Here is a 26,698-nt window from a genome sequence, read left to right as displayed (position 1 = left end):
TGTGTGGTACCAAAATTGACTCCACTCAGCATTTGCTGCGCCTGTGTCGGGAACGCAGGCAGAGCACTGGTCTTCCGTGAAGCCAGAAGTTTCGGACAGGATCAGTTATCACGCATATATTATGTAGAAATGACGTGACCATTTAAGCGGAATTTACATTACAAAATTAGTGGCACGAAAATAGTTTCACGATATTATTTTCATTATCGATTGCACGTGTAAACGTCTAGTTTCATAATGTATGCATTACGAAACCGTCGTAGTTTGTCAGCCACAGTTCGTGTGATGATTGCAATCACTTTCAATTATTGCCTGATACTTTTTCGCTATTGGTTAAAATGTATTGTTGCAGCACAAATACCATAAATTCAGCTAATCATAACAATGATATTGTACTCCATGATTCAGATTTTCCTTTTTGATTGGTTAACACCTGTCTGCTTCAGTGGAAACCTACCCTTAAAACGGTTTTTAAAAATCCAGCGGAAACTCTATGATTGCCTGGGATAAAGTATTTTATGTCCGTCTCCGAGGATGCAACCTTGAGGTCAGGGAAGTGCATCTTCCAGGATGACACTGAGCGTCGCGCAAGAGAGGCACCGGCGCAAGTTCCCGGAGCCTCTTAATATGTGCTGAGGATAGCCACCGAGGAGGTTTTATGGGTAGAAATCCTACATAACCTGATCTCTCCATAAAGAGATTTCCTCCCCCCATCAACAAAAAAAGGGGACGCAAGCTTCCTCTGTGTACGTGAAAAAGTAACAGACATACATCATTTTGCTTTATGATTATTAGTTTGAAAGTATCATATACATAGTACTTATAAAATAAGGCCTTTTAGATTGGTGAATATTATAAAAGCTTATGCTACTCTTAATTTACTATTCTCAACAACATAAGACTGTTTTACGATATATTGATAATAGTATTTTATTGCTACCGAGTTCATGTTATGCCATTTTTATGGTGCAGGTAAATACATAGTAATTATATTAACTAGAAGTAAAAGATAGATTTTTATACATAGAAAAATTATTTACATCATAAAAATAAATCACGGAAGAAATTGTCCGCTAAAAATGGTTGAGAACTTCAGTGTTTAATCTATAGAGAGAGATCTAATCAGAGATCTATAGAATGCACTTTGCTAGTCTATATAATTAAAAATATATATAAATTCAAATGCGAACCAAATTACGTTTGTATGAAAAGCGTTAGGGAGCGCGCTAAGGAAACTTCTTTTGACAATATGTTCTCAACCAAATTGCGAGACTGTACAATCTATTGCAACAAAAATAAAAGAAACTTTAGCGACTTACCAAAACAAAATGCGGGGGATGGTACGTATGGGGTATCGTATGGGGTAATGTATGGGGCATTGGTGGTAACATCATGCCGGGACCCTGTAAAACGCAAAATAAAAGGGTGCTGGCATGCTACGGGAATGCAAATAAACTGAGTAAACAAAGAAACATTTTTTTTGGGTTGTAACGAATATACGGAACCGAAAAAAAATCGATTAACTAAAATAAATCTAATTATAAATAAATATAGCTCATTTTAAAGGTCAGGAAATGTTTTTTAGCCAACTTTAGATTGCCTTCTTAATAATTTAATTTTCCAGTTTCCAGATTTGTCATTGGTACCGATTGGTACTTTAATACTACTCATTTCAATTTTGTTATAAATCCCTATTTACCAGATATTTAACCTCTTATATTGTCTTTATCAAAGCTCTTCAAAATGATAATAGAAATATGATTCTGTACCAGAAATAGATAAACACTTGCTTTCTACTTAAAGTTCTGAGCAAAAAGGCAACAAATATATTCGTTACAACCCCCGAAGAAAGGGGCAGAAAAAGACTTAGCACTAATGCAACAACAAAAGCATAAAGAACAGAAAATGACGGATGAACTAGCGTTGTTTAACAAAACAAAATGGAGGACATTACATTTCAGAGGGCATTACAACAGCTTTTTACATTTCTTAGCAGCCATTTAAGTTATTGCACAGACCACGAAACTTGTATGATGCAATGCGATCGGCAAATCAAATAATATAATCTTGCAAGAATTTTATTTTTTGAAGGAGAAAATAACTTCCTTCATGCATTTTTTACGTGACAACGTCTTATAATTCGATAGAGCCGGCTGCACGCACGAAAAAACATGACTCATGCGGCGTTACCTCGCTCTGAGGCGTTCCATGTAAGGCTTGAAGTGCAAGCGAGAGCGCGGAACGAGCGACAAAGAAGCACAATCGGCCTTTGTTGTCACGTTCAACTATCGTCAGTAAACCGACTTTATAGACAACCAATTTTTTTTTTTTAATTTATAGTCTAGCGCTTGGCTGCAATCAGACCTGCTGCCAAATAAAAAAAAAAGTAAAAAGTGTTATTTCTTGTACGATGGTGCGTAACCCTTCGTGTGCGAGTCAGATAAGCACATAACCGATTTTTGAATGCATTTTTTCAGCCGCCATCTTGAAAAAAATACGACATCTTGAAGAAATACTTCATTAATTTATTAATCTTTACTTCCCAAGCTACCATTATCGTGATCGCATTGGTTACATCAAAGTTTCGTAATCTGATCACAGATTTTTAGATCGACACTGAAAATTAAAATAATTAGAATGTACGCAATGTAGGGGTGTTCCCATGTATTGTTAAAATTTAGTAAATTATATCCAACCCCTTGCTTAGTTTAACAGTAGCTGTTACCAAACTTGTATGTACACAAAACTTTTAACTGCACAATTCCCCATCTCAGTATGTGAAGTAATCACCCACTTTCAAACGTTATGTACTATGTTACTATTTATGATTTCATAAGCGTATCAACAAGAAAAACTCGATCGAAGTTTAATAAAGTTTTGTGTACCACAGTAATCAGGCTACCACAGAAATAATTAATCGGGCCATTGACTTACTATACCAGCAAAATCCACAAAAAGATTTTTAAAGGGACTGTCCCAGAAAACGCACTTCATTGTTCCTTCATTCAGCTTCACCTACTCAACCATACAGTACCTCCTTTGCGAGCTTCTGGCTTCGAAACAAAAACTTTCTAAGGGTAGAACAGACTACGTGAAGTTGCAGGTGCTTCAATTTTATTTTGGGCCACATTCTTGCATATCTGTTCATTTATAAGATCTTTTAAGCCCCAGTTTTGATATAGCCAAACGTTTTGTTGGTCAAATCGACAAACGTTGGAATTAAACTATATGGCCAGCAGTAGTTGGCCATAAAATGAAATACCACCATTTCATGAAATAGACAATTCTACGATTTGGGCACGACATTTGACACCTTTTGAAATAATGTCTAAAGGGTGAATTTATAATTATTGCTCTCTGTCACACTTTTGCGCCGGTTCTGCTGGTCACTTTCGGAAAAGCTACATCAATCATTATTACAATCTCAATTAATGTGATTGGTTGAATTTATAGTATTTCTGTTGCGACAGTGCATTGTAGCCAATAACGAGAGAGTATCAACCAATCAGAGGCAATTGCGATCGTCACGCTATAGCTGACAAAGTACCGCAGTAGAATATTATAGAATAGAATAGATTTTTATTCAATTAAACTTTTACAAGTGCTTTTTAGTCGTCAAAATAATTTACCACTGGCCGTAGCCCCAGGCACTTTTTATGAACTTTTCTTAGACATTGGTAGTATAGTAAGTCAATGAATCGGGCCCTTAAGGATCTGAAGAACTACGGGGTCTAGCACCCCATAAATCTTACCATAGGGCGGTATCCAGCACCGGTGGTTGCCTGCATGGGCTGCGGGCTCCAAGCGACGCCAGTCTTTGACGCGTTCTTGGGCGAACTCCACTGCATCGGCCTAGTGCCAGACAACCATGCGTGCTTTGGGCTCAACAAGGTTTTAAGTGGATGTCGCTACAAACTGATACTAATTATGCAGTCTTTTAAAACCAATTTGTACTCCGAACAAACTTTAGTTAGTTGAATTTCGGTATGAAATTGGGTACAGTACCCTCAATAAAAGATTTTACTTCTCACCAATTTTGGTAGTATTCGAGAATGGAAACAAAATGGCGTCAAAGTAAAATGGACCTAAAGATTCTGGATTTAAAGTCAAAAATTCAATACCATTGACTTTAATTTCGCAACGTTGCCGCTTGGAGCGCTGGTTGTAAATATATGTGCAAACTTGAGCTTTAACAAATAAAAAAACAATAAAACAACACTCTTCAAACTTTTCCAGCGCTGACTGAGTTAGTTGAAATAAGTTCGGAAATACAAACTAATTTTAAACGACTAATCTAGAATTAAGTAGATAATTTGGTCTTAGGTCTTAAAATGTCCACTTAAATCCTTTGAGCACACTAAACTAATAAAACACACGTGAAAGCATCTACATACATACATACGTACGTACAATCTGGGTGTAAAGAAAACTAAGAAATTTTGTACAAGATGCTTAATAAAAATTCATAAAAACTATATAACCTTACATACTGACTACTACAATTTTTCAACAGAACAAAAGTTATGAAATGATGGTGAAAGACTTTTTTTGAGGAAATACAGGTATGGTTGGCTTAACTTAAATAGGATTTCTGAAAATCCTTTCTTACCCTGTATCCAAATTTTTTTTTACATCATCTATTAAGAATCTCTCTAAACAAATCTCCAGCTATTTCCATTTTCATCAACACCAGGCCTTAATGGGGATAGAGACAACCTACATGCATTATGCAAAATCTTAATTTTTAGACTCAGTAGTTTAAATTGTGAAAGGATTTCAGTCAGGCAGCTTCTCTGTTTTTAACAGAGATAATAAATTGGGTTTGATTTACTACCCCCATTGCAATCAGTGATATTGGCTGACTTTAGTCAATAATAATAAAATATTCTGCCCATGGAAAGCAATTGTGATTGCCAAATGACAATTTTTAAGCTGGGCCTTCTGGCAGGTAAGTTATAATTAGAATCATCAAAAATATGTTTGTTCGTCATTATTTGTTATGTTATCAATTTATTTAAGAAATTGAGTTTGACAATGAAATCTGGACCTATTTTGAATTTTTTGTCGATTCATGCCCTAATAGAAGTATGTTGATGCTTTCACCAAAAAATATTATAAAAAAACAGCTCATGACTAAATAATAATTCGGTAAAAATATTCAAAATTATTTCACGTTCACGTCACTCGACGATAAAAATTTTGAAAAAAATATCTAACTACTGAAATCAAACTTTAATAATTGTGAGATGCTTTATCGTTCAATAATATCACATCATCGATAAAACATCTGTTTTTTATTTCCGAAAATCCCATTTCATGTAACAACGTAACAACAAAAAATCGATTTTTGTTGTTAGAAAATGTTGGGATTTCCGCAAATTCTACAAAATATCGTGACTCAAAATCATTCGAAACAGTGTAAGCCACTCACTTTTGAGCACTTGCAGTTTTGTTTATGGTGAGATTGTTGGCGAGCTGAGCGAGTGAGGAGTCGAGGTCACCTGTGAGCACCTTGCCCGGCTGTGTCGACTGTTGCGTTTGTTGTCCTGCAACATTGATGTCACAACACTGTTTTGTTGATTGCGATTGTTGTAAAAGATCCACATGTATTTTCACCATCATATATTGTTATATAAGACCTTGTCCAGAAGGGGCGAATTTGCCGCAAATCGTTTCCGCTTATGTTGCGGCCAGGAGCCTCAGCAGAACTTATACCGCTCCATTTTCCTTGATACGTGAACTCACTCTCAAATTCGCGCGTAAACTAGTCTAGTTATAGTATTTCAACTTGTGCGAGCGCCGTGCGTTGTACGCACGAGTCGAGAGTCTGGCATACTACACGCGATTTACGCGCGTATTTTAAATTTACGCGGTGCTTGTGGACGAATACATTGGCCCAAGTACCTCGCCAACGCGCGTATGAATTTTCGCGAAACGATTCGCAGCGAACTCGCCCCTTCTAGAAAAGTTCTAAGATCAGCTATATGAAATAGAATAAAATTAGAGAGAAAATAATGATGTAAATATTGCAAAATCTGACTGATATCTTTTACGCAGATCGTGTATTGATGGGATGAGGTAGCCAAAATAAGGATCAAGATAATGTACACTGACATTTTCTAAGCTGTTTAAGGGTCGATTCACATCTACCAGCAGAAAGAGCAAAAGCACTACTATTTATATTCTACCGGTAGAAGGATCACAGACCCAGAGAGCACACGCAAAAAGAAGAGGTTTTTTATGTTGTTCCATGTGTATAAGAACAACATTAGGATCAAGATGAGTTTTTTATAGGACAAAATATTTATAAAATGAAAAAAAAAAAACACAAACAACATCAACTCTTAAAAAAAACACGAAAAGTTTTCTGAAAAAAAAAAATGTTAACTTTTGACGTATTAAAAACTACTTTACTATACACAATTACACATGTATTTAACTATTTACAGGTATTAATAAAATTGTTAATGCTGTGTCAAAACGCGGTGCTATGCTAAACTAATCAAAAGTCTCTTAAGCGCGTGCCCTGAAAGAAAATATAAAAGCTTACTGGCTACTTCTCAAGCCACATTGTACCAGTTTTATGTTAAAGGGTTGATAGATTTTAACCATACAAGATTAATTAATTATTATTCTGAAGAATTGAAATCACAGCATATTTGAAGATGAAAATTTCTAATTTTTTATTAACAAAGTCTTTTTCGCTGAATTTAGTGGTTTTATTGAAAATATGGACTTTCCTTCAGCACTTTTTTTAAATATTAAAATGATCAAAATTCAGGCATTACTCTATTATCCGTGACACTCCGAAATTGAGTTCACAAAATATTGGCCATATTATATCAACTGTGAAAACTATAACTAGCGATTGCCCACGACTGCTTAGCTGAAGCTCCCGTGGATTTCAAATAAACCTTATTCCTAATTCTAACAGGAATTCTAAGGTTTCTGTAAAATTATTAACAGTATGTATGAGATCTCCACAAAGCACAACTAACAAGTGTAAATTAAAAATTTATAACACCCCCGACAAGTGAAGGTTACAGTTACTAGAAAAGAGCTGCTAACTTTCAAACGGCTGAACGGATTTTCTAGGATTATAGCTATCCAAAGTATCTGAGTTTTCCAAAACATCATTTTCAAATAAATAATTATGTATCTAGGCAACGTCCATCTCGACAGCTTGACATTTTTCAATTGACATAATATTATGAACCTAACGGTTATGTAACCTTCTTTTATACAAGAAAACTAGAAAAGAGCTGATAACTCTTAAACGGCTGCACCAATTTTTTTGGATTATAGCTAAGAACACTCTCGATCAAGCCACCTTTCAAACAAAAAAAAGTAAATTAAAATCGGTTCATTCGTTTAGGCGCTACGATGCCACAGACAGATACACAGATACACAGATGCACAAACACACAGATACACAGATACACAGATACACACGTCAAACTTATAACACCCCTCTTTTTGGGTCGGGGGTTAAAAATACAGCACAACAAAATCCAATCAACCCACAGAACATAAAACTGGTCATCATCATAGAAAAACAAAAAAAAAACACCAAATCATTCCGTAACATATATCGAACCCATAGCAGCCATCGGCATCATCGGTTGCCTCGCCGGGGAGCCGAACATCATCGGTTGAGACATCGGCATGTTCATGACGTCACCGAACGGCATCGGTTGCGGCTGTTGGGTAATCGGCTGGGGCTGTTTAGCTGGTGAGCCTCCAAGCGACATTCGCATGACATCCTCGAGGTCGTCGAAGGCGGATTTGGGTTGGACGTTTGGGGGCGGAGGTCGGGCCGGGGAGGCGGTTATCGGTTGGGTCGGGTCCCCCATACCCATGAAAGGGTTCGCGGCAGCTTGCACAATAATTACCAATTAAATATACACATTGAAGCAGACCTAAAAAGAGTGGTACTCTCGTGGAACCATGTCATGCCAGCAGTCAAAGATAGGGAGTCATGGAAAACTACTGCTGCAGCCCTAAGTTCCACGAAGTAATAAAAGGACTCCATCAATATACACGGCTACTTCTTAATTACCATAAAAATTCTTGGGACAAGAACCGGAAAAAATACAGGCAAAATGTGCAATCGATTAAAATTTGAGAAAGTTAATAAAGTTTCTTTAGTTTGGAAATTATGATGAATAAATGTGTGGACACGCTGTGTTTACGCTACGAATACCGAAACGTCATGGCAGCACCACGCGTCACAAGTGCGCTAACAATATTTATTATGGCAATAATTTTTTTTTAATTCGTTTTTTCTTAAACAGCATAAATATGTTGAGTGTCGAATTCTGATTAAGCAGAATTTATTATGGTAATTAAAAATTAGTGGTGTAAGTACAGTTTAGATCGTAATTCAACACTAAAAGGTAGACTTATACTATTTTTTTACAAAATATAATACAATTGTCCCAACACCATTAAGAAGAATGTGAATTGGATAGAGGTTGCCATGTGCGTTTTTCTTAAAAAAAAATACTTTCAGGTAAAAAATACATATAAGTATATTTTGGATTAAAAATTTCAATAAAAAAATTACAATTCACTGTAATTTCATAAAAGCAATTAGCACATTTAAACAATTTGTAGATAACGTTAAACTAAGATTTCTTGATACATACACGAGTTCAAATACGCTTCAATCGATCATAAATTGATAAAAATGGTTTCTTTTCAGATCGGCAGTTAGTCCGACTACTGTTTAATTGATAGTGCCGATTTAACAGGCTGTTAGTTTATTAAGCCTTGACGCACATGACAACCTCAAAGCGATCTACAATAGAAAGCCTCTCACCTGCGGTGTCATTGTTACTGAAAACGTTAGTGAAGTTAGCCTCGGACACGAACGAGTTGGGTTGCGACGTGGCCGGCGCGGCGGGGAAAGCGGCAAAGCCGTTGCTCTGCCATGCGGGCGATGCCGTGGTCGCAGGCGCCGCTAGAAACGTGCCCAAGTCAATACGAGTGGCCTATCTAGCCCCCTTTCCCCTCTTCTAACCCTCTGATTAAGAAGCTTTATTTAAATCCCCTTAGTTTGGAACCCTCGCAGCTTTAATTTTAAGTTTACGTAATTATGCAACAAATCCAACAATTGATTATCAAAAAGTACCCAATGGAACCTATTTCGAATAAATGATTTAATTTTTTTTTCTCTCTCGTCTGGCTTTACAAAGATTAGCTAGTGTCAAGTTAGGGAAACTATACAAGTATGGACCCCGTCTGTGCCGGCGCTCACCGACACACGCACAGCACCCCCTTAGAGTGCTTTCCAGTCAGTTTTAACAAAAAAACACTCCAAAAAGGCAGAACACGCCCGCCAGCTAACACTAACACAGACGAAGTCATGATTTAACTTTGACTTTAAAAATTGTTCTATACTTTGAAATGATTTATGTCCAGAAGGGAAATCCCATAATGTATTTATACTGATAACGGACAAACATTCAGCGAGTGATGAGTGATGTAAATAAGTTAGGATTTTAACGATTAGTTCTGATTCGAATGAAATATAAACGTTATCCGTAGCGATTATATTGAATGGTTTTTAGGAATTTCATCCCATAATCTATTTATGCTGAAAACAGTTCAACGTTTATCGAATTATGAAACACCAATGAATAATTTAGCCCATATGACCTGTAACTGGTCAAATATGGCCATTTTTGAGACACTAATAAAAGTAAGGTCGTTACACAGTTATAAGTTCCATAAAAGATATCGTATCGGAACGTTATTAGTGTTTTAGTTACATGTTTTTAGTTTTAATATCTACCGTTTTAAAAGGCATCTTATGACTTTCAAATTGTTATGAATCGCATGTTCTGTTACTATTACCACACTCTTTAATTGCCTATAACTTCTACCGGAACACATGCCTGTCCGCACACGATTTGTGTGTGAGGGTCAAGGTAGAGCAAAGGTCTGAGCGAAGTCAATCGAGCGAGACAACGCTATAAATAAGCAACGTCTGTACTTTTCACCCAACTGACAAGATGAGGACCAAGTAAGGCCACCGCGGCTGTGCCAGTAGCCGTGCCACTACGTTGCGGACGACGATATATTGGCAGGGGAAGTGAGTGTCGCTTCTTTACGTATTGATGGAGTGTTAGGCACAGATTCAAGGTTGGTGCTTTATATATATAAAAACCACGAAAATAACTTGAGGCACACACTATAATTATTTATTGGAAGGCAAAAGACACGTGTTTACATGGCAGCGGTCCGAATGCAAGAGAGTAAAAAATAATCCCTGACTGACTGACTGTCATATGTTACAGATTAAGTTTTGTTGGTGTTGCAGTGATAGTTAGTATTCTGGGCTATCAGTTTAAACGAAACGTCAGGATACATTACGGGCATATTATTATCATCACTCGCGGACCTTTTTTTATTCTAGTGCATGAAATTTTTTAATCCTTAAGCAATGAGTGCATATTTTACAGTGATTAAGTGCATTATTAGGTGCCCTCTTTCAAGCGATTTCGGACATTTAATTGGTTTCAAATCTGTACAAATTTTTCACCCCTAAAAATAGTGTAACCCCTTTCAAATATTAATAATAATAATACGTGTAAATTGAGTTCAGTTAAGAATTTGGGTAAATTTTATTAACCTTTGCAATATTAGAACACTGTAGACAAAAACCATTTTCGGTGGATATGCTGTAATGCCAATAAAAAAAGTAATCGTAATAAGCGGCGTTAATCATTCCATCGCATTCCCACAGTATTCACAGGTATAGTGTGTAACTGAGAGCGAATCATTAGTGCTGATTTTTAGTTTTTTTTTTTTTTTTTTTAATTTATTGACTAGCGCTAGTCTGCAATCAGACCTGCTTGCAAGTGATAGTGCAATCAAAGATGGAGCACGCTTGCCTAGACGATATCTTGACTTGAGGGTGATGTCGGAAGGGTGTTCCCTATCCTAGTGCGATCAAAAAGGAAAAGATCAATCGCTTTATACGTGTCCGTGGCATTTCGACTAATATTCTCTATTGGCACGTATTATAATCGACATGACGTACCTCCAAACATATCCGCAAACGGGTTGCCCAAAGACAACAGATCATCAGACGCCTTGCTTGCATTAGTGTTGGCCGCATCCGACGGTGTTGGGCCGAAGAGGTCCACGATAGATTGGTTCTGATTTTGTTGCTGGCCTGCTGGTGGTCCGGTTGATAGGAATGGATTGTTGGCGGCAGAGTTCGTTGGAGATTGTACTTTATTCTGTGTGAGAGAAGATGGGATTTTCTTTAATTTTATTTTGTTCACTCCTACATTACGGTCGACCGTGGCGGCATCTTTTCTGGGAAACCATATTTAGCCTTTTGAACAATAACAGCATGATAGATGAATTTAGTACAAATCAATGAGTAAAACACTGCCATTTTACACCCTTATCAATATTGAATGAAAGCATAAAACATATATGGACATATAAAAAATGTGCTATCGAACAGGACTCCCTGAACGCGTTATGTATGAGCGAGAGAGCTGTATAAATTCATGAGGAAAACATGGCCATTTCACATCCTTTATCAATACTGAATGAAAGCATAAAATATATATGGACATATACAAAAAATGTGCAATCGCACAAGACTCTCTGGACGCAAATGTGTGTATGTGTGAGAGAAAGAGCTATATATAGAAAGAGATACAGAGACATACGTGAAATGTTTGATATTTTTGAACAAATTACATAAACACATCGCAGTTGAAAAGCAGACCCTAACAGTGGTTTCAGAAAAGCGTTTTTCAAGTTTTGTATGCGCGTATACATGTCCCTTTGTCATATCATACGAGCATAGATGCGGTTATAAGCTCGAATATGCGCGAGCCATTTTTTAGGGTTCCGTACCACAAAAAGAAAAACGGAATCCATATAGGGACACTTTGTTCTGTCTGTCTGTAGTGTCTGTCAAGAAAACTTATAGGGCACTTCCCGTTGACCTAGAATCATGAAATTTGGCAGGTAGGTATGTCTTAAAGGACAAATAAAGGAAAAATTCCGAAAACCGTGAATTTGTGGTTACGTTACAAAAAAAAAAAATCAAATGTGTTCATGAACAAATAATAAATAGTATGTACTTTCAATTTTCAAAGTAAGATAACTATACCAAGTGGGATATCATATGAAAGAGCTTTACCTGCACATTCTAAAACAGATTTTTATTAATTTCTATGCGTAATAGTTTTTGATTTATCATGCTCAATATCGGAAAAAATACCCAAAATACTGAACCCTTGGTGCGCGAGTCCGACTCGCACTTGGCCGGTTATTAAAGAAAACGCTAGTCTGAAACCGCCCTAACGCCAAATCCCAAGCTCCGTTCTCGAACGACCAACATAAGAGACGATTTTACAAAGCTTATCCCGTTATAATGAGAACTCTTACAAATCTCTCCGCTATGACGTTTACGTCTTCTTCGCCAGTGATGGCGTCGCCTTGGAATAATTGCACCTGTGGAAGATCGCGAGCTGTGCTTTAGATAAAACCTAGCTTGTAGACTGTGTAGAGTTTCCGACTAAATTGCCCACTATGAAAACAAAAAAAAAGGATCTCTTTTTTCTTTCTATGCCTGTAGATGCTGCATAATAGCAAAATGAATTGAAAAACGACTTAGCTGTAAAAAGTGCTGTGATGAAGTGCAGTTTCAGATCAAGTCGGGTAAAGATTAGAAATGCCACGAATATTCGGTTACCATTCAGTATTCGGCCACTTTATCTAACACTAGCGACCCGCCCCGGCTTCGCACGGGTGGACATTTATTTTTTCTATTTTCCGGGATAAAATATAGCCTATACGGATTCGGAAGAATCCCTTTAAGTAATGGTAAAAGAAATTTTGAAATCGGTCCAGTAGTTTTAGAGCCTATTCAATACAAACATACAAAAATACAAAGGTTTCCTCTTTATAATATTAGTATAGAAGTATAGATTCGGTATTCGGCCGAATATAACTATTCAACCGAATATAATTATTCGATCAAATACCAAACCGTCATACATTAATGAACAGCTTGCCATTGGTCGCAGAATTTCCAGATAAAGATGACATCGATGATAGAGCCCCCATTAAGTTCGCCACGTTCTTCTGGACGCTAGGAAAAGACATCAGGGTCCATATAGACCAGCTACATACCTTGTATTGGTTCATAGCGGCCTCCTCCTCAGCCAGCACCTGCTGCTTCAAGGAGTCGTCAATGAACAGATTGCCGTTCGTTGCAGAGTCGAGGCGCGTGGACGCGGCCGCGTTTCCAAACGACGAAGACGTTGATGACAAAGCACCCATTACGCTCGCTACGTTTTTCTGGGCACTGGAAATAAACATTAGAGAGGTTTCAGATCTTTCTTTGCACATTATATAAACCAGATTTCGTACTTCAAACTTTTTTTTTCTCTCTCGTCTGGCTTTACAAAGCCAATGTCAAGTTTGTAGTTATTTGTAATAAGTTAGTTAAAATATACAAGTATGGACCCCGTCTGTGCCGGCGCTCGCCGACATACGCACGGTACCCCCTTAGAGCACTTTCTAGACAGTTTTAACAAAAAAAAAAACACTCCAAAAAGGCAGAGCACGCCCGCCAGTCAACACCAACACAGACAAAGTCCTACTTCAAACTTTAAACTCAAATTACTTGACATTAATCATTTCTTTCTTTTTACTTGACCACTTATATTTTTAGGGTTCCGTACCTGTCAAAGGAAAAAAAAGAACCCCTATAGCATCACTTCTTCGTCTGTCTGTCTGCCTGTCTGTCCGTCGCATCTGGCAAGACCCATCAAGGGAATCAAAACCTATAGGGTACTTCAGGTTGCCCTAGAAATATGAAATTTACGATGGTACTGAACTATTCGTGTGTGAGTCCGACTCATACTTGACTATTTTTTTTAAATACAATCAAAATGAGCAAAGTTTTAATTATCGTTTGATATGCGCTGTCCCAAAAGGCCACACATCCCTCGATAGATACAGGAGTCGGCCAGTAGATACAGGAGTTCTAGCCCTACCTGGCAGTCTGTGTGGGAGTATTGGCAGCGGATCCCTTCTTGCCCTCCAGACTGGCAAGATGGCCCTCAAGGGCGTCCAGGAGACTGCTTGGCGCTTTGGTCAGATCTGGGATGTCGCCTTTGTCTATCCCTACGTTTTCTGCTACCTACAATATAGGAAACATTAATGAATAATTACTTTTATTGTTCCAATGAAAACAAAAATAGTTCACCTAAACTGATTTGGCTGGAAATCAATGGATAACTAGGCCTTATAGCCCGAATTAACACATGGGCTATTTTTAGTCTACAGTTCCCGAATTAAAAATACCACCACGCGGACCTCAATATCTCAAAATCTTTGATATACAAGGAAAAGCTGACTGAATGATTAATTGACTGATCTATCAATGCACAGTCGAAACCACTGGAAGGATCGAGTTGAAAGGCTTGCAGATAGCTATTATGACGTAAGCAATCCGCTAAGTAAGGAATTTTGAAAATTCAACCCCTAAGATGGTAAAATAGAGGTTTGATATTTGTGTAGTCCATGCAGACGACGTCGCGGGCATTAGCTAGTGTTACAATATGATGAATAAGAAAAGATACCAACCTTCAGAAACTCTCCGACCCTATCCATTCTGATGAGGAATTTCTTATAGAGATCGAGAGCCTCCCGCGCATTCTTCTTGTTCATATCGAAGTACTTCTCCAGTAGGTTGATGATTCCGTCATTATAGCATGCAAATAACCTGCAAAATAGACAATTTCTAATTCACCGTCATCATTTTAGCCTGTGGACGTATGTTGCGTGACATGGACCTTACTCAATGAGGTTACTATACCAAGTAGTCTTCCTTTCCAGCCACCCTCTGCATAGTAATATAGTGGCTCCATTTTTCCGAAGGATGTCCACACTATGCTTACTCAATTTAATATAATTTGAGTTTCAAATAAGTAGGTAAATAAATAGTTCATCGACCTCAATGTCTCTCAACAAGTTCAAAGTTTTCATAAAACGTAAACTGATTGAAACATCCTATTACAATGTAAAGGATTATTTAAATGATAAGAAAGCTTGGGAATAAGTTGCCAAACAGCTTTGATAGTTCTAATAAGAATAAGTGATTTTGTAAGAGGGTCGGCTGAGTTTGTAGTGGGCTCTTCTCAGACTTGGGCGCATGTGGAACTCTTGTAGCTTTTGTTTTATGTTAACATAATTAATTATCACCACTACACCATTGTTTGACAATCAGAAAGTGTACAATAGTACCCAAATTGAATAAATGACTTTGACTTTGACCTCAGAAAGACAATACACCTCACAATAATTCCTCACCTGATGAGATCTCGGAATAGCAGCATAAAGCACATGTTGATGACCCCGTTGGTGAGGTCGTTGGCGGTGCAGTCGAACTCAAGTAACGCGTCCAACTGAGCCTGCAGTACTGGAAGTGTCTTGAGCAGTTTCTCTGCGTTCATCATGCGGAGAGAGCCTTCCTCTTTTCTGTAAAAGAATTTTTAACAAATTCTTAGGTAAAATGACACGAAAAAATACATCCTTGTATGCCGCAATCAGGCAAGTAAATAATTCAAATCAATTTTTTTCATATAAAATTTAGCCTATGTCACCCTGACCTTTACAACGAATCGATTGACACCTCATTCATCAAAATTGGTCCAGTAGTTTAGGCGCTACGGTGGAACACACAGAATCTGGATACAAACATACACACATACATAAACTGCTAAAATCATAACCCTTCCTTTTGGCTTTGCCTCAGTTGGGTAAAAAAAACCAGGAAAGTTATTCCTTTTCTACTCACCCCCTTTTCACCTTGCAGAAGTCGAAGGCAACAGTCCTGTAGGAGAGGGCCTTCTCGTTCAGGTATTTGGCGTATCGCCGGATGAACGGGGACATGTCATATCCTGAACAAATTGAAAGAAAATTAAAATGTTCATAGCTCTCTCATACTTTGACGAAATTCCGGCTAGGAAATTGAAGGATAAATGTAACATAGAAGATGATAATGGGGATAATTCAATGTGGATGATATTATGGCAATTCTATTGGACACAACCTCAAAACCAAATTGACAAGTCAGGTCGAAATCTACAGAGAGCATTTTGACTTTGCTTAGACTTAAGTTTCAGTTAAAACGAGACAGATTTATGCCAGCGGTATAGCGCTGTCTCTTTTAACAGTATCTGAGAAAAGTCAAAGTGCGCTCTAGATCTAATGGTAAATCTAGTGCTATCCTTTTCCGCACCAAGCATCTTGAAAGGGTTAGCAATATATTGAGGCTTGCAATTTCAGTAGTTTAGATATTATGTACAACAGAATTAGCTACAACAGTTGATGAAATTGAATAACAATTTCTGCTTACTCTCAGTAGAAGTAGCATTTCAAACCAACCAATGATAGATTCATTACCAAGAGATAGAAATGGTAAAAAGTCTTTTAAAAGTCATATTTTATGTGCAAGACCCTAACAAAAGTCGGATGGCGAAGTGTTGATATTTCTGGCCGGAATTTCGCAAGTCCTTGAGAATCGAGTGATGACAGTTTCAATACATCGGTTTCGGTATTTTTTTTACAGTTTTTGATATTCTCCGAAAAAGTATTGTAACTAGTAATCGATTGTCGGACTTTTGGTACCGATAATAGATCGGATAGTATGAAAACGCATTCATGCTTCGTGGGAAGATGAAGTATTTAAAAAAAATGCATCTCCAAACGCTACAAAAGCATGAAAACCAATGACCTCTATATACCATCTAAGCACTGTACGGGTTATTCTGAACTAAAAATTTTAGGGGCTACTCGGTTTTGCTTATAACTTGATAGCTCGATCTATCAACAATTCACAGACTATCAAGTTAAAATTAACATAAGTATAGTATGCGACAGGTCGAGATGCTAATCGGGGTGGGGAGCCCCGCACACCCGCACAACCCCCGCGCCAATCCGGTGCGGGGGCGGTGAGCGGGGCGTTCCCCCCGCCTCATACCCCGATTGCCATCTCGTCCTGTCGCGAACTATACTTATTTATACCTGTCATTTTAGTGCAGTTTAGAGATTGTGCATAACAGAATTACCAACAGTGTGGCTAATTCTCTTGTGCACAATCTCGACTACACTAAAATGACAGGTGTAAATAATGCTTTGTCTAAATAATCCCTTTCATAATGCTCCCTGCGGAAAAGGAGAGCATTACATTTAGATTCAATTTAGCCAAACTGTCATACTAATTTTGACAGCGTCATAGAACACGGCTTTAGATCGAAATGCCCCATCTAGTAAGTGCATAGTATAATAGGGTCGTTGGGCAAAAACAACACATTTTGAACACAAATCTCCGTGCAATGATATACAAATAAACAATTATACATATGCGTGCATTTTTATCTCTAGGTATAAGTGCATTAGTGATCCTACGACCTATATAAAGTCAATCAAGGTTGTTTGGTTCTTCTAACAAGATAGTATGAGTCAACGTACAATTATCTGGTATTAACAGGGCTCTCTCCGTCACTCGCTTCATACAATCGTAGTTCCAATTTCATTTGAATATTAAGCAACCACAGTCCATGAAATTTTGCAGACATATTGTAGAAACTAATATCTGTGTCTGTGGTGTTTTAGATTTTTCTAAAAATATGTAGTTTTAAAATTACAGGGGCTCAAAGATTTGTATGTAAATTTTTAAGACCACGTAAGTTTGAAACCGAATATTTTAACAGAAATCTGGAAAACCACAGACATAGACATTAGTTTCTAGAATGTCTGCAAAATTTCATGGACTTTGGTTGCTTAATATTCAAATGAAATTGGAACTACGTTTGTATGAAGCGAGTGACGGAGAGACCCCTCTTAAGTGGTTGGTAGATATTTCTATTTCCATACGTTTTATCGGTGTCATTTCATTAACTAATAAAGTAATAACAATAAACTGTATAGAATTAGTTCTAGAACGCACTACGGTTAATCACGGTCGTGTTTTAGCCGTGCGGTTTTGTGCTTCAAAGAAATTTTCAAGAGAAAGTAACACTAGCACGTTCCCCAGGGCTTTCCATACAAATATAGTTTGGATCTCATTTGAATAAACTAATGAACCTCAATAAGAAGACACGTTTCAGAAACAAATATCTTGCGGTTTTGTATCACCAGTGCGCGTGTACTGTAAGCGATATTTACCCGCAGAAGTAAACCGTAGTGCGTTTAAACTTCAAATACTAACTGAATTACATTTTTTGAAGCTAATACTACCTTTACACTCTTCTAATATCGTCGGTTTACTGCAAGAACTCATTAATAGCAAAAAATCATCAACAGTTTACAACAAAAATATGAACTTTAACTCTATGTTGTGGAGGCAAGTACGAACTCATCTTGAGGTCATTGTAGTTGTGTCCTCTATTAATTATTATGAGTCATATAGTACTGAGTTCATAGTTCTTGAAAACTATACTTCATGATTTTCTGCAATTAATGCTTTCTTGCAGTAAACTGACGGTATGGATATTTTTTTTGTAAAAATGATAGCACAAAAAAATCTAACCCCATTCCTCAACATTTGTTTTTCTTGAGACCGAATAACCGAGAAATGAAATGGCAAGCACATACATGCCTACAAACAAAATAAAACACATTGACATTCTACTTTTTCTTCATCATTTTGATGATGATGCAGTATTCTATGTACTGCGCGTCAAAAAGTCGTAGTGTGCAAAGGCTCTGGGGTGATATCTATAGCGCGTACTTTGACTGACTTTGCTGACTTAAAATAGAGTTAAGACAAGTTCTGTGACATATACATCCGTCTCGTTTTGGTCTGAGCAAAGTAAAAAAAAAAGTGTTTCTTTCTTTCTTTTCTTAGTATTATAACGAGACAGATTCACGTTAGACATAAATCTGTCTCGTTCTAACTGAAACTTTAAATCTGAGCAAAGCCAAAGTGCACTCTACAGATCTTAGCTTTAGAGTTAAAACGAGACAGTTTAATGCCAGAGACATAAATCTGTCTCGTTTTAACTGAAACTTAAGTCTGAACACCGTCAAATTACGCTGTACTATAGACTCTTAAAGTATAAAATCAGCCTTAAAGTCACTAAGAAGCTATAGAATTTCTGTGACATAGTAGAAGTAGATGGATGATTCCAAAGACAAAATCAGTGCAAAACTAAAGATATTTGCAAATTTTGCACCCACATCCATAAAAGCGTGTCCCGCTAAACAATACGAGCACATGTGACAAAAGCCGGCCATATTGTTTCAGTAAACTCACCGATCCGAGCGCCGGCCGCGCCTTTCCGGTTGCGATAAGAAATTAATATCAGTTAGAATATAATATACAACAAGTAGGGTAGGTGGGATAGATGGTTTAAGAAGATTGTAAGAAAATACTGTAGGAGGATTCAGTAACTTTTGGTAGACATTTCTGCCGTTCTATTTTTAAAACTTCCAAAAAATAGTTTCTGATTCATCGCTAAAAAAACATGGGGATTTTAAAAAACTAATGTTTTAGAGCAATAACGCTCGGTCGACTAGTCGCCCGGCAACTCAGTTGACAGCGACCGTTAGAATCTGTAATTTAAGTATGTATATGCAAGTCGCCGTGCCTATGCGCACGGAGTCGCTGCAACTCCGTGTGTATAGACTCGGCAAGTTCCATACAAATCACAGATAACAACGGTCGCCGACGACCGAGTTGCCGGGCAACTAGTCGACCGTACATAATGGGTCTTAAAGAAGAATGCTACAACTTGCCACCAAGGTTTTGTCTACGAAATACAAAGGCGTTCCGTGTTACAGCGGAGGTTTGCGGAGCGTCACTTCGCGTCAAAATATTTTCTACAGACCATTCACTATAACTTGTCCATGTTGGCACCATTGTAAATCACACAATAATAAACCCTAAGTTCTAAGGAATAAAGCAAACAAAGCAATGGTGCCAACAATGACGGCAGGGGACGAGATGTTGAACGGTCTGTAATCTGTATGCCGCGACGCGCTGTGCAGCGCCGCTGTATTGTGGCCCGGCCTCAACAAACTTTTATTATGATGTTCACAGTCAAATGGCCAATTCTTTTTTTTTGGCTTTGCATAATTTGTGTCCGGAAACCAGTACGATAAAATACGGTGCCATGCAATTTTGATACTTGAAATATTTGCAACATACTGTGCGTTAACTAACATACATTATATTAAATTTTTTCCTCATAATTTATTCTAGGTATCCGTGTTTTAAGTGTTGTTTAGGATCTGGCAAGTGCAACCTTAAATAATAAGAACTTTTTACAAGACACCATCTTTATGTGCAAAAACCGAGAAATTGGGGCCTAAGTGCTTTTGTTGTGAAATCTTTATATTTTACACCAAATAGTGATATCTTCAATAAAGAAGTTTTTAATATAACGTGAAAGATCTCTAAATATATTCCTCACTTCTTATTTACAAGTCTACAGCATACAAATGCTGTTTTTTAATATAAATCGTAAACATAAAAAGTATAATGTTATGATCTATCATTTCAATTGAAATTACAGTTGAAATACATTTAAGGGCTTGGCCAGACAAAGGGCAACGTTAGTAATGAGCACAGAGTGTCCTCCCAAAGGTGAACGCACACTTATCCGACCCGAACGTGTAGAACGAGTCGAACGAAATGAATTTTAGAACAAAAATCTCATGAAACCTCGCACTATTCCCCGCGTCAAATCGTCCGAATCGAAAGATGTTGCGTCAGCTGCGGCGTGTAACGGGCGTTAGTCGTTTCGACCGCGACCTACGAAGGTCTACCTTTAAGACGTTCAGATCGGTCACATCGCGAACCGCTGCCGTCACGCGGTGTGTATGCCCAAGCCTTTACTGGTTTCCAGGCACAAAAGCTGAAATCATCGGGAGATAAAATACATTGTAGCGTATTATTGTAACGCGATTCCGGTGAACACTGGATCAGCCCGTCAGCGTGGATTCAATGACTCATTAATTGCATAACGACTGTTATTATATTGTTTTTTACTCTTTGTACGAGTAGATATTCAGATTAAAGAACAAATAGACAGTACACGGGGTACCAGAATGTGAAGAAACTAAGATCAGCGCCTTGAGTGCCCAAGCCTTTACTAATTTCCAGGCATAATTGCTTGAGAGGGAAATTTTGATGGCGGACCCCTCTCGCAAGAGATGCATCGGGAATCGGAGGGCAAATGACCTCCTCCATGAGTTACCGGCCTGCGGTTGATGGGCATAAGGGGCGTTCGCCAAACGAAATATAAATTGGTCAGGTGGTAAGCGCGCTGTGTTCCGGGCGCGCTTTTAAGACGTGTCTGGCTGGTAGCAGCCAGCCTAGCGATGGGACCTGAATACTATTAAGTGATATCCGCGCAGCCACCAGTCCGTTGAAGGACAAACACAGGTTTTAGTGGGTGCAATCCCCACATAACCCCTCCGTTTCCCTTGACGGAGGGGTTTGCGTTAGGCATTTCCTGTGTATATAAAAAAGCATAAAAGCTGAAAACATAAGGAGATAAAATACACTGTAACGTATTATTACACTTAACACCGGATCAGCCCGTCAGCGAGGATTCAATGACTCATTAATTGCATAACAACTGTGTTGTTATATTGTTTTTTACTCGTTGTACGAGTAGATACTCAGACTGAAGGAAAAATAGACGGAAGGGGGCGCCAGAATGTGAAGAACTAAGACTAGCGCCTTGAGTTCGCGTTAATCTGTCTGACACTGATAAGGGGTATAGTTGTCAAAGCATGACCATCTACACATTAGCTGAATGGTCTCCTGCACGTCTGAATATTTTAGCCCAAAACTTATCTCTAGATAGTTTTTGTGAGATATGTCGATAGTACATTATTAAAGGTGCATTTACACATTCGCATGAGGGGCAAGACGACACGCGATACGTCTCTGTTCACAATTCGTTTCAATATCGTCTCGCAATCGGTGATGAGAGATTATGTTTAAGATATCGATAATTGAATATGTGAATGCACGATTAAATATATCACGAAATAATCATGACATTCAGCCGTATTTATATACATTCAAATTGACAGATTAACACAGCCTCTAGTTACTTTTATTGACACTAAAAATTACATTCAAGACTCTGGCTGGCTAAAGTAAACATATTTTACAGCCAGACCTCCGTCTAACATACATCTTTAGTCTGTGTCTAGCTATAATTAGTTATTAATGCTGCAAATAAAACATTACTCTGTACATGGGTTACACATTAATAATAGAATTGTTGTATTATGGCGCTTAAATTTTTATAGTCTAGACTCACTAATATGATGGAGCTATAAGGAAATCCTCTGGTAAGATTTATTACATCTAATCTACCTATTTTAACATGTTCATGATTTTTTTAATTTTGGTTTTATTGGTAGTCACTACTATACCATACCATACCATAGTATTAATAAACGGAGTTGTGAAGTCAGAACAAAGTTCAGTTTATTTCGGGGAATAAGTTTTTTTGCAGGATTTCTTTTTTTTCAGTTCGCGCCCCGGTCACGCCGTTGTGCCATTGAGGGTTCTCAACGGACTTCCGAAAAGGTCTACAAAATAAAAAACACCCGAGTTAAAAACCTTTCAATAATTCGGGGCTTTATTTTTGTAGATTGATACAAGTTGAAGTATGTAATATTTACACAGATGCAGATGTGCAGAAGTGTTTAAAGTAACCCTTAATTGTATTCATCACCCGCAAAATGTATTTGACTCATCAATGTGTATTATGTACATACTGATTATTTCAGGTGTTAAGTAATGGTTGTACATAAGACTATTAAGTATTACTTAATTTACTATCATTACAAGAGAGAAATTATTTTCTAATCGACATTAATATCTACGAAGTTCTCTTTATAAAGTAGTCTTCCACTAAGAAAGGAATTTTATTTTCAGAAATTTCATTCGAGCGAAGCCGTGCAAGCTAGTGATTTATAATCTCAATCCGGCACTCTTCTCAGAATGTTCCAAAAACTCAGACCGAATTTGGATATTGCTTACGCACTAGTCCGATCTCTGATCTGAATCCAAGCTATTCAGCGGACATCTTTGACATATCTACGTCATAATATGTCCGATTTGAATCCGAGGCACATCAGAGATATTCTCACGGATGACGGAAGTCGCATCTAGTGCGTTAGCTACCGTACAACAAGTTCTATGACTATTTCGGAACGTATTTTCACGGATTTCGGATTGAATGATTGCGTTTTTGTGTATGGGCAAGGCATACAACATTTATGCTGAGTTGGGATCTTTTTTTTCGGGTTGCGCCCCACATGACACGTTTATTACGGCGCTTCTTCTGCTTAAGGTCTTTTGACTTTAATGCTAAGAAGTAGAGGCGTCGGGATAACCTAACCCGTAGGTATAACTGGTAATGTGTGGCACAGCTTTCAAAAATACTTAAACGTTTTTCTTTCTTTCTTTCTTCTTTCTAACCGCCTTTACCGCGAATAGACAATGAAATCTTGGTACGATTGAAAAGCTAGCTCCAGAAGGTCTAGGTTCTCCGAGATTTCTGCGTTTGTTTATCTTTTAAGTCAGCTTAGGAAAACTAAGTATAGTAAATACCAAGGAATAAATGTTCATAGATAAAAGGATGTTAGCACGTGCGTTTACGGGGTCAGACAGTGTCGACGAACCCTAAGGTCGGGTCAATATCGTAATTGCCAAGCATAATGGCCAACGCGGGCGCCAGTGAGTTGGCAAAGGGTCGAGACTAGACGGGCGCAGTATTTTTTAATAAACGTGTCTGGATATGACACTACGGTATTTCTAGAATATGGGGGGCGAGATAGACTCTCCTGCAATTATTAATGACGTCATTTGATATTGAAACTTACCTTATATTAGCTTTTTGAATATGTAAGTACTGACTTATGATCTTTTGGAATAAACTAATTAGTTTATTTTTATGGCTATTAGCCCTTGGGCCTCCGGTTTGACTATACTTACGTTGTGTTATTGTTATATCATAATAATTAGGATAATTTACTAGGTGTTTTGTAGCTATTAATGTAAATAGTATTAATATGCTAATAATAAATTTTATTATGATGATGAGAACTTCCTTAAGCGTTATGCATTTAATATGTTCATGTAATACATGCCCAAATAAGGATTATACATATTCAAAGTTTTTAGGTTTCCGTACCTGAAAAGGAAGAACGGAACCCTTATGGGATCACTTTGATGTATGTCTGTCCGTCTGTCGTGTCTATGAAGAAAACTAATAGGGTATTTCCCGTTTACCTAGAATCATGAAATTGGGCAAGTAGGTAAATTTGTAGTTAAATCACAACAAAAAAATTACGTGTTCATAATTCCAAAGTAAGATAACTATACCAAGTGGGTATGAAAAGGCTTTACCTGTATATTCTAAAAAAACAGATTTTAATTTATTTTTATGCATAATACTTTTTAATTTATCGTGCAAAATATCGGAAAAAATACCCGAGTACGGACCCCTCGACACGCGAGTCTAAGTCTGGGCACTTGGCCGGTTTTTTTTAATGGGAAGTTTTAGGTATTTAGCCAGTTTGAAAGGCAATTACTGAAATGTTCAAATGACATAAGCCTGCTTGTTACAGCGTGATACAAGCTGGATTCGACCCGGCACAAACGAGGTCGGCTGTTGCGGGGAACATAATTCCCTACTTTTGATCTTGCCAAGTTCACTGAAACGGTAGTTAATTTAAAACGAGGTTAAACCCTGACTTATGGCATTTTAGTATTTAAGATTTTTAGGGTTCCGTACCTCAAAAGGAACCCTTGTAGAATCACTTTGTTGTCTGTCTGTCTGTTTGTCTATCGTGTCTGTCAAGAAAACCTATAGGGTACTTCCCTTTGACCTATGCAGAATCATGAGGCAAGTAGGTCTTATAGCACAAGTGAGGGGAAAATCTGAAAACCATGAATTTGTGGTTACATCACGAAAAAAAAAACTCTAACTCTACTACTAGGAATTTTACCTCTTCTACTAGGAATTTTATTTGCAGCATTAATTGATTAATATTACTTAAAGTAATCCTTATCACTAACTTCTATTATTAAAAGTTCTTAACGCTATTCAATAATATTAATATATGGTCTGTTAATTTTATACTAAAATCTTTTTATATTTATATAATTAAGTAAAATAGTACATACCTTGTACTCCGCTTTTATCGAGAAAATTACTTAATTGAAATGTGGAATTACTCGACGCTAAGTATTGTGTGAACCTCTGAAAAAAAAGAAAAAATAATGATTAAGTATAATAATGAGTATAAATATTTACACGTAAATTCATAACTACTTAATCATTAGGTACAAAATTGTGTTTCAAATGCAAAATTGTGTTTGTTTATTGGTTTGTTCCTCAATCACGTCGCAACAGAGTTACAACAAGTTAAGTTACTTAATAATATCACACTTCACACTAATATTATGAAGGCGAAAGTTGTGTGTATGTGTATGTGTGTGTGTGTGTGTGTGTGTTTGTTACTCCTTCACGCAAAAAGTACTACACGGATTTGGCTGAAAGAAATGGAGATAGATAATATCCTGGATTAGCACAAGAGCTACTTTTTTCCCGGAAAATCAGAGAGTTCCCACGGGATTTCAAAAAACCTTAATCCACGCGGGCGAAGTCGCGGGCATCGGCTAGTAATCTATAATCGCAAAAAGACTGATTTGGATAATCGTAACAAAAAGGTTTTAGATCTTTATGTTTCAGAGGTTAACATTTACTTATAGAGCAAGATCCCGGTAGGGCCAGACGTGTCTTATTTTCCGAGTAACAAAATGTGTGGGATGGAGTAGTGTTTGTATGTATAGCCTAAGCTAGCAAATATGCGAATTAGTAAAACTTAACTTTTGACCCGCGAAAACGGGTTAAAAACTTGAAATGCTAATCTTCGGGTCTTGAGGTCTTCTAAAGATAAATACATTTTATAAACAATACACGTCTTATAAGTTCATAGGTCAACGGTTTAGACTACAATCAGACCTGCTGGGAAGTGATGATGCAGCCTTAAATGGAACGCGCTTGCCTAAAAGATGCCTGTTACTCTTGGGTACCCAACTACCCATATTAAAATTGGAGGGGAAAACTGAGCCATACCCTCGCGATTCGAATTAGAAACGAGGAAGCAAATCGCTTCGTACGTGTTTGTGGAATTTCAACTACGTACGAATGCAGACTGCAACCTTGAGAGTCACCTAGGCTACTTTTTATCTCAGGAAATCTTTTATTTTCCACGGCATTTTACAAAACCCTAAATCGGCATCATGGCGATTCATGGCGCAAGCGCTGTCTTATAAGTCGGAGGGTCCGGATTCGATTCCTGGCAGGGGCAATTTGGGACTTTACATTTCTAAATTGTCTCTGGTTTGGTCTGGTGGGAGGCGTCGGTCGTGGCTAGCTTCCACCCTACCAGCAAAATCGTGCCGCCAAGCGATTAAGCATTCCGGTACGATGCTGTGTAGAAACCGATCAAGGGGATGGGTTTAGTGTAACCCCCCCTTCCAAGTTAGCCCGCTTCCATCTTAGACTGCGTCATCACTTACCATTAGGCGAGATAGCAGTCAAGGCCTAAATTGTATCAGAATGCAAATAAAAAAAATCATCTAGTCAACAATAAAAGGAAACAAATCGAC

The 26,698-nt window shown here is 37.7% G+C and overlaps 1 protein-coding gene and 1 long non-coding RNA gene across 15 annotated transcripts in view; one reads left to right on the top strand and one right to left on the bottom strand.

Annotated features, from left to right (window-relative positions):
* Positions 1 to 26,698, bottom strand: part of LOC123877130 (phosphatidylinositol-binding clathrin assembly protein LAP) — a 46,299-nt gene that overhangs the window by 6,044 nt on the left and 13,557 nt on the right. For 2 of the 14 annotated variants that reach the window (XM_045923638.1, XM_045923639.1), the window contains exons 3-16: positions 25,208 to 25,283; positions 19,304 to 19,324; positions 15,842 to 15,944; positions 15,355 to 15,522; positions 14,629 to 14,767; positions 14,037 to 14,182; positions 13,168 to 13,342; positions 12,421 to 12,486; positions 11,048 to 11,249; positions 8,822 to 8,962; positions 7,598 to 7,876; positions 5,432 to 5,546; positions 3,753 to 3,852; positions 1,320 to 1,403 (exon numbers count right to left, since the gene is read on the bottom strand). In XM_045923638.1, the coding sequence (XP_045779594.1) occupies positions 1,320 to 1,403; positions 3,753 to 3,852; positions 5,432 to 5,546; positions 7,598 to 7,876; positions 8,822 to 8,962; positions 11,048 to 11,249; positions 12,421 to 12,486; positions 13,168 to 13,342; positions 14,037 to 14,182; positions 14,629 to 14,767; positions 15,355 to 15,522; positions 15,842 to 15,944; positions 19,304 to 19,324; positions 25,208 to 25,283 (1,815 nt within the window). The remainder of the gene's footprint in view (positions 1 to 1,319; positions 1,404 to 3,752; positions 3,853 to 5,431; positions 5,547 to 7,597; positions 7,877 to 8,821; positions 8,963 to 11,047; positions 11,250 to 12,420; positions 12,487 to 13,167; positions 13,343 to 14,036; positions 14,183 to 14,628; positions 14,768 to 15,354; positions 15,523 to 15,841; positions 15,945 to 19,303; positions 19,325 to 25,207; positions 25,284 to 26,698) is intronic. The other 12 variants (XM_045923642.1, XM_045923644.1, XM_045923647.1 and 9 more) reach the window with 9 other exon arrangements.
* LOC123877131 lies at positions 5,515 to 6,094 on the top strand. Its single transcript, XR_006798501.1, has 2 exons — positions 5,515 to 5,627; positions 5,969 to 6,094. It is a non-coding gene; the product is annotated as an uncharacterized LOC123877131 (long non-coding RNA).

Source organism: Maniola jurtina, chromosome 22, assembly GCF_905333055.1.
Source record: "Maniola jurtina chromosome 22, ilManJurt1.1, whole genome shotgun sequence".
Classification (NCBI taxonomy): domain Eukaryota; kingdom Metazoa; phylum Arthropoda; class Insecta; order Lepidoptera; family Nymphalidae; genus Maniola; species Maniola jurtina.
This window is presented reverse-complemented; position numbering and strand designations above follow the sequence as displayed.